Source organism: Leopardus geoffroyi, chromosome D1, assembly GCF_018350155.1.
Source record: "Leopardus geoffroyi isolate Oge1 chromosome D1, O.geoffroyi_Oge1_pat1.0, whole genome shotgun sequence".
NCBI lineage: Eukaryota > Metazoa > Chordata > Mammalia > Carnivora > Felidae > Leopardus > Leopardus geoffroyi.
Genome location: NC_059329.1, coordinates 62,667,475 through 62,681,245, shown reverse-complemented (window position 1 = coordinate 62,681,245; position 13,771 = coordinate 62,667,475). Strand labels below are relative to the sequence as shown.

At 35.2% G+C, this 13,771-nt stretch overlaps 2 protein-coding genes across 2 annotated transcripts; both read right to left on the bottom strand.

Annotated features, from left to right (window-relative positions):
- Positions 1 to 623: 623 nt before the first annotated feature.
- LOC123600456 (putative olfactory receptor 56B2) lies at positions 624 to 1,607 on the bottom strand. Its single transcript, XM_045482510.1, has one exon. The coding sequence runs from the start codon at positions 1,605 to 1,607 to the stop codon at positions 624 to 626; it is 984 nt and encodes a 327-aa protein (XP_045338466.1).
- An 8,190-nt stretch (positions 1,608 to 9,797) lies between these two features.
- Positions 9,798 to 10,757, bottom strand: LOC123602536 (putative olfactory receptor 56B2). Its single transcript, XM_045487023.1, has one exon. The coding sequence runs from the start codon at positions 10,755 to 10,757 to the stop codon at positions 9,798 to 9,800; it is 960 nt and encodes a 319-aa protein (XP_045342979.1).
- Between the last annotated feature and the right edge of the window lie 3,014 nt (positions 10,758 to 13,771).

Here is a 13,771-nt window from a genome sequence, read left to right as displayed (position 1 = left end):
ACTTGATTAAGAAAAAGAAATTACAGCCATTTGAAAGGATGTAGGATGTCGTATAATATCACTAATCATCAGGGAAATACAAATCATGGTTTTGAATTGAATTTTTCCAGTGACTAATGATATTGAGCATTTCTTCATGTGCTTGATGGCACTTACACATCTTTAAAAAATGTCTACTCAAGTATTTTGTTCATTTAAAAATATATAAGGCACATTAAAAAGCAAATAGACAAATGGCAGGAATAAGTCCTATGTTATCAGTAAGCAAATAAATGTGCATGGGTTAAACTCTCCAATTAAAAAGAAGAGATTGACAGTATCTGCTCTAACCACTTCCACTCAACACTGTCTAGAAATTGTAGCCAAGCAACTAGCATGGAAAATGAGATGAATATTCTACTTGTCCCTTCCTTGGATTCCTTGAGATAAGTGGCATCATTGTGTTATGATGAAGATCCTTCCTGACTTACAAGATTTGAAATATTAGTTTCACCCCCTTTTTGGAAGCTTCATTTACAAAAGAGATTCCTTACACTAACTGAAGTAGCCACAATGCCCATGTACCCTACTTCTTCAACCATGTATAATGATTGGAAAATATAATGGATAAATATGTGGGAAAATTACCTAAGTGAGCCCCTTCCACGTTCGTTGCCTTTGATGTTCAGCTTCAGAAGCTTATACAAGCCCTGCCTGAGCTCCTTGTTCTTGAGTGCATATACCATGGGGTTGAGGGCAGGAGGAATGACATTGTGTAATACATTGAGTAGAACTGGGACAAGGGGAAATGTCATTGTTGCATTATGGGTGATAGAAATGACAATGACAACTGTGTAGAAGAATAGGATTAGGATGAGGTGGGAAGTGCAGGTACTTAGGGCTTTGGAAGCAGCTTCTGATGAGTTCAGTTTCAGCACTGAATGAAGTATCAAAACATATGATAAAAAAATCAAAGCCACGTCACTCCCCATCAGTGTCCATGCCAGAAGTAGCTGGTAGATGCTGTTAATTGTCCTGTCATCACAGGATAAGCTAGTGACTCCAAGATTAGAGCACAGGCAGTGCTCAATTTGGTTCTGTGAGCAGTAGTGTCTCTGAGCAGCCAACACAGGCACTGGGATGGTAGTTAGGGTATTTCGGAGGGCCATGAGCACAGTTGCTTTGACCACAAAAGATTCAGTGATTATTGCTGGATAGTGTAGTGGTTTACAAATGGCTACATATCTATCTATAGCCATGCAGACAAAGATACCTGATTCCATGCCCACAAAACAATGTATGACATACATCTGAGCAAAACACTCAGGGAGACTGATGGCCTTGGCACTGAACCATAAGATGGCCAAAATCTTGGGCATGATGGTGGTAGCCAGTCCCATGTCTACCACAGCCAGGATCCCCAGGAAATGGTACATAGGTTGGTGCAGTATGGCCTCCTGATTGATGATGATCAGGATAAGGATGTTGGCAGTGAGAGCTAAGAGGTAGAGCAGAGCCAGGGGCAGGGAGAGCCAGTGCTGCCAGGTGTGAATGCCTGGGAATCCCATCAGAATGAACTCAGAGACCTGGAACTTAGAGATGTTGGAATCTCCGGGATGCTGGAACATCCTTCCCTAAGAGGGAAAGTATTCAGGGTCATTATTCTTAATAACCTCTCTAATTATTTTTGAAAAGAAGGCACCGAGGTTTAAGTTTTAGAAATGGAGAAGTCTTCATCTTAATTATTCTGATACTGCCACTATCATTTATTGGAAATTTCTAGCAAAACAGTAAACATGGTAGTGCATTCTACATGTTCCTCAGCCAAACATCCTAAAAGCTCCATAGGCAGGACACATTATTTACATACTCTCATAATTGAAGAATTGCACATTAGAATTGTCAAGACTTTGGTCATTATCTTCTGTCTGGTAAATCATGGAACCTGGAGAAGAGGAAAGTGCTCTGATACTTTCTCTAGACACCTAACATACAGAGGGAAAAGAGAGATGTTTATGTGTTGAGACACTTAAGTCACAGATCAGAATATAGATTACTGAAGAGAACTCTGTTTTGATTCAAGTGCATGAGAATATTTTAAGCATTCATGAATACTATTTAATTTTATTTTTTTTAACATTTATTTATTATTGAGTGACAGAGAGAGAAGAGCATGAGCATGGGAAGGCAGAGAAAGGAAGAGATACAGAATCCAAAGCAGGCTCCAGGCTCTGAGCTGTTAGCAGAGAGCCTGACGTGGTTCTTGAACTCATAAACAGTGAGATCATGACCTGACCTGAAGTCAGACACTCAACCAACTGAGCCACCCAGGTGCCCCTGAATACTATTTAATTTTAATTAAAATGTGTGAAGTAAGTTACCCTTTTTTTTAGTGAGAAAACTGATGTCCAGAATTGTGAATGACCTGCCCAAATCAAAGTAATTATAACAGAGAGAAATATGTTTCAGGTATCTCAGTATTCTTTAAATCCAGTTGTTTCTGGTTTCCTCTCTTTAACATAGTTTTTCTTCTTGGAGCTGTACAGCTACTCACACTATAATAATTAAGTGAATCTAATGAAAATGAGTTTGAGATAAATGGATAAATGTTTTTAAAACAAATGAATAAATTATTACCACATATCTAAGCAAATTCTTATATTTAAGCCTTTCTTTATTTTAATGTAAAAACTGAAACAAATTTTCATGAAGTAATTCTACCAAATACGTGTAATTTATTATTTATTTCCTTGTAATAATGGAAATATTAAGGACTTAATAGAAACAGAGAATATTTTAAAAATAATCTGTTCAAATTTATAGTAGAGGATCAGTGTGGATTAGACTTGATGGATAAACTCATTGTAGCTCATGTAAAAACTTTCCTTTACACTTATAGTGAAGAAAGGTAAATTAAAGGTGAAATTATATATATATATATATATATATAATACATAATATCTATGTATATATATTCTGTTTTATATCTGTTATTTTTATAAGATATTACTTTCAATTTTTTAAATTTTTATACCTTGATCTTTTATCTTTAATTTTGGATCTATTGTCAAATATCTTGCAATCTTTGAGCATGAATTCACAGTTAATAAAAAGTCTTTGAAGCTGATGTGAAACTCCAGGTGATGATTGAGTCTCAGCAATTGGTAGGATTTACTTTGGTCCTCCTGGGGACCTCTTTGCTCCATTGTTGACATCCTTAGTTATCAGTGTTTATAGGTCTTTACTCAGAGACTTTTTTTAGAAAAGAATCCACATGGTTAATTCCTGGAGGAATATGTGATGGACATCCAGTGTTCTTGGACACTCTGGGCCTCACACTTAAATATGAATATTGAATTCAGCCCTTTCATTCCCCCTTGCCCACATCGCAGTGGATGCATCTGCATGTATAGTACATGTTAATGTTTCCTCCCAGAATGACCAGGCATCATAAAATGATAATTAATGTTGTGTTGCATAGTGGATGAGTCAGAGATATCAAGGTGTTCTTTATGCACTTTTCCAACCTACATTTCTCTTTTACCTTTATTCTCATAGAAGAAAGAAAGATTAGATACTTCAAAAAGCAACACTTTGGGAGTAGCAAAGCAACATAAGGCAAACTAATTAATAAGAATGCTCCTTGAAGATGGTTCTGGTGTCATCACAGATCAGGCAAAACTAGAGGGAAAGGGCAACTAAGCTAACTTTTGGTGGAGATCAGGAAAGTTTTCAAAGAGGAAAAGACAAATGCTCTTAGGCCTGAAACATGATTAGGATTCTGCCAGGTCAGCTATCTGTTATAATGCTGTTTGCTCTTTCCTACTCAGCTCACGCTGGTAATTTTGGCGTTTGATTTGGCACCCCTCCAATCTATTTTGTGTCCTTCTACCACCGAATCCAGCTGCAATCATCACCTTCTTCAGAAGAACAACTGTTTCTCAGAGAGAAGAGAGACCCACCCCTTAAATGTTCTTAATATCAAATAATTGGAAAAGTGGCAGACTTTGTAGGTGAGGAGTATATTTGCCAATGGATCGATCTCTTTTTGCTATTCTAACTTGATGGTATTGTAAAAACCTACTGATGTTCTTGAATCAGTCAGTTTAACCAAACCCTTTATACATTAAATACATATTATATTTATATTTATTTTTATTTTTATATTTGCATTTGCAGTGTCTAGCAAGACATTGTGCACGTGTTAGATGTCAACAGGGGTGAGTGAATGAATGACTAATGTAAATATAACTCAAACTTCATAATAGACTTTGAGTATTCTTATAGGCAGTCAGAATACTATTTTTTGTAGAGTATAATTTTTTGGAGAACAGTATAGGAAGCTGAACTATAATGTGTACTTCATAAATTTATAGAAAACCTAAATTTCAAAAAAAGTCCCCATCATAAAATAGATGAATCAGAAGAAACATAAAAAAGCAGAGAAATAATAAGGCAGCAAGAAAAACGAATGTTTTGGATTGGGAAATAAGGGTCAATTATGTAACATATACTACATTTGGTTCACAACTCATAGTGATTTTATATACAAACTTATGCTATAAAAATATATGCATATATATAAACAAAAATATTTTTGAACAAGATGTGCAAAGCAAACCATACACAAAGTATGCACAAAGACTTTTGGTTAACAAAAGTCATACATACACACTAAATGCATACCCCAAAACTAGTCCAGAGATATTAATGTCAGACAAGAATGAGACCAAACAAGCAAATTTTGGATCAAGATCACTTTTGAGAAACAAGATTACATGCTTGACACAGTTCTATTTTCTATGATTCTACAAAGTGTTTCATTTGCAGTTATGAAATGATTTTCCATTTACAAAATAATAGAAAACTCTGAAATAACATTTTTCACTTTATTAAGCCACAGTGGAAAATTCAAAAGTGGGGAATTCACTTAAATATATTGAAACTCATTAGCTAATCTTCAGTTTCTTGTATAGCAATCATCTGCCATTTCTTGTATAGATTTAAATTGCATTGAAGCTCATAATTGCAACACTAACAAAAGCCTTGTAATGTACAGTACAGATAGAATAATAACATGAGTTTACAATATTAGCATCATCCCTTATTCACCAATATTGTCATCATTTCTTTTTGTCAGTCTTGTAAATTTCTACTTAATGTTTGTATACATTATATTTTTCATATTTCATTTCAAAATTATTATTAAGAAACAAAACTATAATAATTCATATGTATATGTATATATACATATATATATATATATATATATATATATGTGTAATAATTACTATGGAAATGCAGTAGACTTTGAAATGCATTGACTGATGTAATTTGACCTGTGTCAAAGTTGTTGAAAAAAATAGGATCATTTCTCATTTCTCCCTCTCAATACTTTTGAATAGTCAACTCTTGGCACCAGGTGTTCATGCAACAGGAGAATGTAGAATACCCATAGAGTGAGAACAGGAATTATGTCTCTTAGATTACATGTACTCCATTCTTAAGAACAAATTTTTATATCTGAGATAAATATCCTTTTTATGTTCCTTGTGTTTCCTTTGGATAATTCTACTGTGATTACTATAACTGGTATTATTGTTGTATGAGTCGTTTAGGTTAATCTTCAATGCATTTTTAAAATCTCAGCTAAAGGGGCGCCTGGGTGGCTCAGTCGTTAAGCATCCGACTTCAGCTCAGGTCACAATCTCGCGGTCCATGAGTCCGAGCCCCACTTCGGGCTCTGGGCTGATGGCTCAGAGCCTGGAGCCTGCTTCTAATTCTGTGTCTCCCTCTCTTTCTGCCCCTCCCCCGTTCATGCTTTGTCTCTCTCTGTCTCAAAAATAAATAAAAACGGTAAAATAAAATAAAATAAAATAAAATCTCAGCTAAAGATCCGAATTAACTGAGTAATATAGTATTAACCACCAATTATATTAGAATTTTTCTAAAACAAATTTAAGTAATTTCAATACATTATAATTTAATTTTTCTCTAAGGAAAATAGACTCATATTATGCTATGGGTGGGCAAATATGTAGAAGTAGTAACATCAACACAGGAATATCACCACTTATAAAGTACAGTTTTACATCATCTATTGTCTACTCTCTTTCCCAAACCCCATAAACAGTACATTTGTTTCCTCACAAGACTGTCCTCAAGGTAACCTCATGCTCCTCTTTCAATATGACAGTGGGTTCCTCCAAGTGGGTTTTGTTATATAAAATGGAAGATACACATCACAAATAAATCTCTCTAGAAATGTAGCAAGTTGGATTACCATTCTGAGAACAAGGAGAAGGCAGGTAAAGAGCAAGAGTGTTCTGACCATGACTGAGAACTATTCTCTAGCTCGCCACCATTTCCTCGTATCATATGGCGTGATTCATACCTAACTTCTGCTGAACAGGACCAGTGATTCCTATTTGGTTAGGAAGATAAAATATATTCATAACATCATGGAAATTTAGTTGCACTAAATTGTAACCTGAGAATTGGGGAAATAAACATTTTTAAGAAAACCCAACCTTTGACAACATTTATGCCTTCAAATGGGTGGATGGAATCAAACCTGTAATTCTGAAATAGAAATCAATTCAATTCATATACTCTCAAAGACTCTCCCTAATTTATCTCAGTACTAACAAAAGCAACAAGAATTTTGTCAGTTCCACTTTTGTGCTTTCTTTAATACCTTAGTTTCTGAACAGCAAAAACAGTGAGTAGAATGCAATCTCGTCCAGGTGTTCAGGGTATGGGTCAAAAACATTATGATTCTACCATATATGTACATTCACAGCCTGAAAACTCTAAATCCCTTGATATCTGTACCATTGAACTGAATCTTTAGAGAAATATATGTGTTATTTATCCCAAAGGAATATTGCACAACATTGGAGATATAGGTTCTGGTATTGGAGTCAAGTAAGAGTGGAAGCTTTACGTTTTCTTAAGTAAAATAAATATTTATTTTTTTTTTCAACGTTTATTTATTTTTGGGACAGAGAGAGACAGAGCATGAACGGGGGAGGGGCAGAGAGAGAGGGAGACACAGAATCGGAAACAGGCTCCAGGCTCTGAGCCATCAGCCCAGAGCCGACGCGGGGCTGGAACTCACGGACCGCGAGATCATGACCTGGCTGAAGTCGGACGCTTAACCGACTGCGCCACCCAGGCGCCCCAGTAAAATAAATCTTTAAATTGTTATTAATATCCATTTTACTTAAACATCGTGTAAATTAAGGTGTATAATATGATAATTTGGTACATTTATATGCCGTAATATGATGGTCAAGGTAGCAATAATTAGCACCTATATGATGTTACATAATTATTCTTTCTTTTCACTGGTATAACTAAGTTGTAGTCCCTTAGCCAGTTTGTTAATTTTAAATATTGTAAGTCAAGGGGAGAGAAAAAAGTAACAACTTAGGCTGCCATGATTCTGACATTACGTAAGCTTTACATTCGTACTGTCTATAAGGTCATATACAAATAAAATAATAATTTTACATGCATATACCTAAATCTCTGTACTTGTGTGAGAAAAGTATTGGGTGGGGGATGGAAATGAAGGTAATTTCAATAAATATTAGCAATTTTAATATTTATTGAGAATTTTGTTTCTTTCTGTGAAAGACGTTAGGACCACAGTTGAAAGCACTTAAAATGTTTCAGAAAGTTTGAGTTACTCTCACATACATTCATGTCTTTTTTATTGGTTTATTTTCTTTTTTCCTAAGTGAGGCTGATGATAAATATTATGGCACTGTAGAAATTCATTCAAAGATCAGGCTTATTATGCATACATATTAAGTAAGAATATTTAGACACCCAAATTTTGAGATAATAATGATGATGGTGATGATAGCAACATATCTGATTTAAGTTATTAATAATGTTAATTAGATAATAAGATCCATTCCTGTATATTTGTATTCATTGGAAAAAGAAAATTATTTTGGAGGAAGATAAATAGAACTCTCAAATTCCATAATTTAAGGGTAAATTTTGATTTCTCTTAATAAATATTTACTATATGTTTTGGAAAAAAGGTTTGGGTAATACAATATTAACATAGAAGTTCTGCCATTTTCAATGGACATGTAATAAGCATTAACAGGATTATTCAGTAGTATTATGACGACATAAAAGTACATCACATGTACTTATACCATTCCTTTAACCATTTTCCACTTTTAATCATATTTAATTTTTTTATTTCACAAGCTATGTTACAACAAATATATATGGAGATAACACTTTTTGCACTGTTTTCGACTTTATCATTTTATTTTATTGAGGTAAAATTCACATATCATCCTTTACCCATTTAAATCAATTAATGTGCATAATTAAGTGGCTTTTAGTACGTTTCCAATGCTGTGTTACCATCAGAAATATATAACTCCAGAAAGGATTCAGTCCCAAACAAAACCAGAAAACAAAACAAAACAAAAAAAACCTTCATAATCATTAATCAGTACTCCATATTGACCCATCCTTCCAGTCCTGTGCAACAAATAATTTGCTTTCTAGTTCAATGGACTTAATTATTCTGGACATACCAAATAAATGGAATTTTGCATACATGTACAACTGGTAGCTTTTTGTGTCTGGCTTTTTTCACTCAGCACAGTGCTTACAAAGTTCAGCCATGTAACAGCATGGATTAGTACTTTATCCTATTTATGGATGAATAATAATGCCTTGTATGAATATGCCTCAACCTGTTTGTCTATTAGGCTGCTGATAGACATTTCCATTCTTTCCTTTTTTTGGCTAATATTGCTATTATGAGCATTTGTGTATAAGTTATTGTTATAATATTAGTTGTCATTCATTTGGGTATATACTTAGAGGTTGAACTGCCGAGTCATATGGTAATTGCGTTCAAATTTCTGAATAAATATCAAACTGCTTTCCACATCTCATGCATGATTTTATATTCTCACTAACAATGTATGAAGATTGTAATATTTACACAAAATCTCCAACACTGGCTAATTTAAAAAATTACAGCCATTTTAGGGGCACCTGGGTGGCTCAGTCACTTGAGCGTCCGACTTCAGCTCAGGTCATGATCTCAAGGTTGATGAGTTTGAGACCCATGTTGGGCTCTGTGCTGACAGCTCAGAGCCTGGAGCCTGCTTCGGATCTGTGTCTCCCCGTCTCTCGGCCCCTCCCCACTCATGCTCTGTCTCTCTCTCAAAAATAAACTTAAAAAAAATTACAGCCATTTTAGGGGATATATGGGGTCTATTGTGGTTTCATTTGAATTTGTCTAATGACAAACAAGATGAGCATGTCTTTATGTGCTTGATGGCAATTGCACATCTTCTTTAGAGAAATGTCTATTCAAGTACTTTTGTCCACTTAAAAATATATATGATACATTAGAAAGCAAAAGACAAATGGCAGTATCAGTATCAGTATCACTACTTACACCAATGCACGTCAATTAAACTCCAATTTAAAAAAGATTGGCAGATATCTGTTCTAACTACCTCAATTACACATTATCTAGAAGTTTTAGCTAGGGAAACCAGGTAAAAAAGTGAGATGCATATTCTATTCATCCCTCCCTTGGATTCCTTGAGATAATAAGCATCATTTTGTTCATCTAGAAATCATTCTTGACAACCAATGTTTCAAATGTAGTTACCACTTTATATTTTGAAGTTTCATTTTCACCAGATTTCTTAGACTGAGTAGTTGGCAGATTATATGTTCCTTGTTTCTTTCTGCAATATGCAGTGTTTGAGAATATAATCGATGAATTAATATGAAAATTAAAAGTGAGCCTCATGGTCATGTTAGTTGCCCTTAGTGTTTAGCTTTAGAAACTTATGCAAGCCCTGTCTCAGCTCCTTATTCTTGAGTGCATACACCATGGGGTTGAGGGCAGGAGGAATGGTATTTTGAAGTACATTGAGAAGAACTGGGACAAGGGGAAGCGTGATTGCTTCACTATGGGTGATGGAAATGACAATGACAACTGTGTAGAAGAATAAGATTAGGATGAAGTGGGAAGTGCAGGTACTTAGGGCTTTGGAAGCAGCTTCTGATGAGTTCAGCTTCAGCACTGAGTGAAGTATCAAAACATATGATAAAAAAATCAAAGCCAGGTCACTCCCCATCAGTGTCCATGCCAGAAATAGCTGGTAGATGCTGTTAATTGTCCTGTCATCACAGGATAAGCTAATGACTCCAAGGTGAGAGCACAGGCAGTGCTCAATTTGGTTCTGTGAGCAGTAGTGTCTCTGAGCAGCCAACACAGGCACTGGGATGGTAGTTAGGGTATTTCGGAGGGCCATGAGCACAGTTGCTTTGACCACAAAAGATTCAGTGATTATTGCTGGATAGTGTAGTGGTTTACAAATGGCTACATATCTATCTATAGCCATGCAGACAAAGATACCTGACTCCATGCCCATAAAGCAATGTATAGCATACATCTGCACAAAGCACTCAGGGAGACTGATGGCCTTAGCGTTGAACCATAAAATAGCCAAAATTTTGGGCATGATGTTGGTACCCAGACCCATGTCTACTACCGCCAGGACCCCTAGGAAATAGTACATAGGCTGATGCAGTGTGGCCTCCTGATTGATGATGATCAGGATAAGGATGTTGGCAGTGAGAGCTAAGAGGTAGAGCAGAGCCAGGGGCAGGGAGAGCCAGTGCTGCCAGGTGTGAATGCCTGGGAATCCCATCAGAATGAACTCAGAGACCTGGAACTTAGAGATGTTGGAATCTCCGGGATGCTGGAACATCCTTCCCTAAGAGGGAAAATATTCAGTCATTATTCTTTTAAGTGTTTATGTGTTTTTGAAAGAGAGAGAGACAGAGACAAGGAGAGAGAGAGAGAGAGAGGACAATTGAGGAAGAGACAGAGAGGGAAACACAGAATCCAAAACAAACTTCAAACTCCAAGCTGTCAGCACAGAGCCCAAGGGAGTCTCCAACCCATGAACCACTAGGTCATGACCTAAGCCAAGTCAGACATTTAACTGACTGAGCCACCAGGGGCCCCAGGGTCATTATTTTTAATAACCTCTCTGATTACATTTGGAAAAGAAGTTATCCATGTTTAAGATGTTGAAATTGAGGATTCTTCATCTTCATTATTCTGATCCTGCTATTAATATTTATGGACACTTCTAGTGAAATTAAAACTGTGATAGCACTTTCTATGTGTTAAGTCAGTTAATCATCCTAAAAGCTCCATAAGACAGAACATATTATTTACACCCTTCCATAATTGAAGAATTGCACAGTAGAATTTTCAGGACCTTGGTCATTATCTTCTGTCTGGTAAATCATGGAGCCTGAATAAGAGAAAAGTGATGATACCACAAGCTGGCCTCTTCACTTTGATTTTGCTATGGGGTTACTTTCTTTACAGACTGTTTGACTCATCCTTCCAGCTCTGGGCAACAAATAATTTGCAGATATAGAATGAGAGTACAGAATGAGAGTAGAGATGTTTAGGCATTGAGAGAGTACAGAATGAGAATAGAATATTTAGGCATTAAGACACTTAGGTCATGGATCAGGTTATAGATTTTGAAAATTACTGCTTTTACTCAGGTACATGGGATTTTTTGAGGTATTCATGAATATTATTTAGTTTTAATGAAAATGCATGGAGTAAATTAGTATACCCAATTTTTTTGTGAAGAAACAAATTTCCAAAATTTCTAATTACTTACCCAAATCCAAGTAAATAAAACAGAGAAAAATGTGTTTCAGGAATCTCAGTGCTCTTTAAATCCAATTGATTCAAGTTTTGAGTAACTTTATCCTATTTCTACATACTTTTCCTCTTGGAGCCAAGTAGATCCTCTCACTGTAATGAGTAATACATGTTTTTGAGAAAATGAGTTTGAGATAAGTGTTTTAAATCATATTACTGAATTACTGTATATCTAAAGAATTCCTTAATTCAATAATTTCTTCATTAAGAGGTAAAAGTGAAACAGAAGTTTATGATGTACTTCTACCAAATATGTGCTATTTATTATTATTTCCCTTAAAACTGGATATACTAAGAACTTAATATAAAAACAGAATATTTGGAAGATATTGTGGTTCAAATTATAGTATCTACAGAAGAGCAGTGTATAAATAGACATGACACATATATTCTTCCTCACCCAAGTAAACACATTCTATTATATATATATCATAATGAAGAGTTGTATATTAAGAAGATATGTATTTATGTAAATATACCTATTCTGTTTTATATCTGTTATTTTCATAAGATATTACTTTCAATTTTTTTAATTTTTATACCTTGATATTTTATCTTTAATTTTGGATCTATTTGTCAAATATCTTGCAATCTTTGAGCATGAATTCACAGTTAATAAAAAGTCTTTGAAGCTGATGTGAAACTCCAGGTGATGATTGAGTCTCAGCAATTGGTAGGATTTACTTTGGTCCTCCTGGGGACCTCTTTGCTCCATTGTTGACATCCTTAGTTATCAGTGTTTATAGGTCTTTACTCAGAGACTTTTTTTTAGAAAAGAATCCACAGGGGCGCCTGGGTGGCGCAGTCGGTTAAGCGTCCGACTTCAGCCAGGTCACGATCTCGCGGTCCGTGAGTTCGAGCCCCGCGTCGGGCTCTGGGCGGATGGCTCGGAGCCTGGAGCCTGTTTCCGATTCTGTGTCTCCCTCTCTCTCTGCCCCCCGCCCGTTCATGCTCTGTCTCTCTCTGTCCCAAAAATAAATAAACGTTGAAAAAAAAAATTAAAAAAAAAAAAAATTTAAAAAAAAAAGAAAAGAATCCACATGGTTAATTCCTGGAGGAATATGTGATGGACATCCAGTGTTCTTGGACACTCTGGGCCTCACACTTAAATATGAATATTGAATTCAGCCCTTTCATTCCCCCTTGCCCACATCGCAGTGGATGCATCTGCATGTATAGTACATGTTAATGTTTCCTCCCAGAATGACCAGGCATCATAAGATGATAATTAATGTTGTGTTGCATAGTGGATGAGTCAGAGATGTCAAGGTGTTCTTTATGCACTTTTCCAGCCTACATTTCTCTTTCACGTTATTTCTTATAGGAGAATGAAAGATTAGATACTTCAAAAAGCAACACTTTTTGGTAGTAGCAAAGCAACATAAGGCAAACTAATTAATAAGAATGCTCCTTGAATACTGACCTGGTGTCATCACAGATCAGTCAAGACTAGAGGGATGATATGGTTTTCCACTCACAAATTAATAGAAAACTCTGAAGTAATATTTTTCAATTTATTCATCCAAGGTGGAAAATGCAAAGTGGGGAATTCACTGAAATATGTTGCAACTCATTAGCTAATCCACAATATCTTGTATAGCGATATTAATGTGCATTTAAGCTAATAATTGCAAGACTTTCAAAAGCCTTATAATTTGTATTATAGATAAAGGATAGTAGGAGTTTTCAATATTAAAATTTGATTTCTTACATACTAAAATTGTCACAAGTCTCTTTCTGTGAGGGCTGTAAATTTCTCCTTAGTATTTACAGATAATTATATTTCATGTTTCTTTTAAAAATTATTGAGGTACAAATCTGCAACAACTTATATCCATGTATATATACTATATATTTGCACACACATAACCTTTGATTACTGCATATGTATGATAGATTTGAAATGTATTATTTATTAGTATTTGATGAGTGTTACTAGTTGTCAAGATGTTGAAAATAGGATCATTCTTCATTTATTTCTCTGTTTTTTGAATAGTCAATTCTTGACTCAATGCAAGAAAAGAAAGTAGA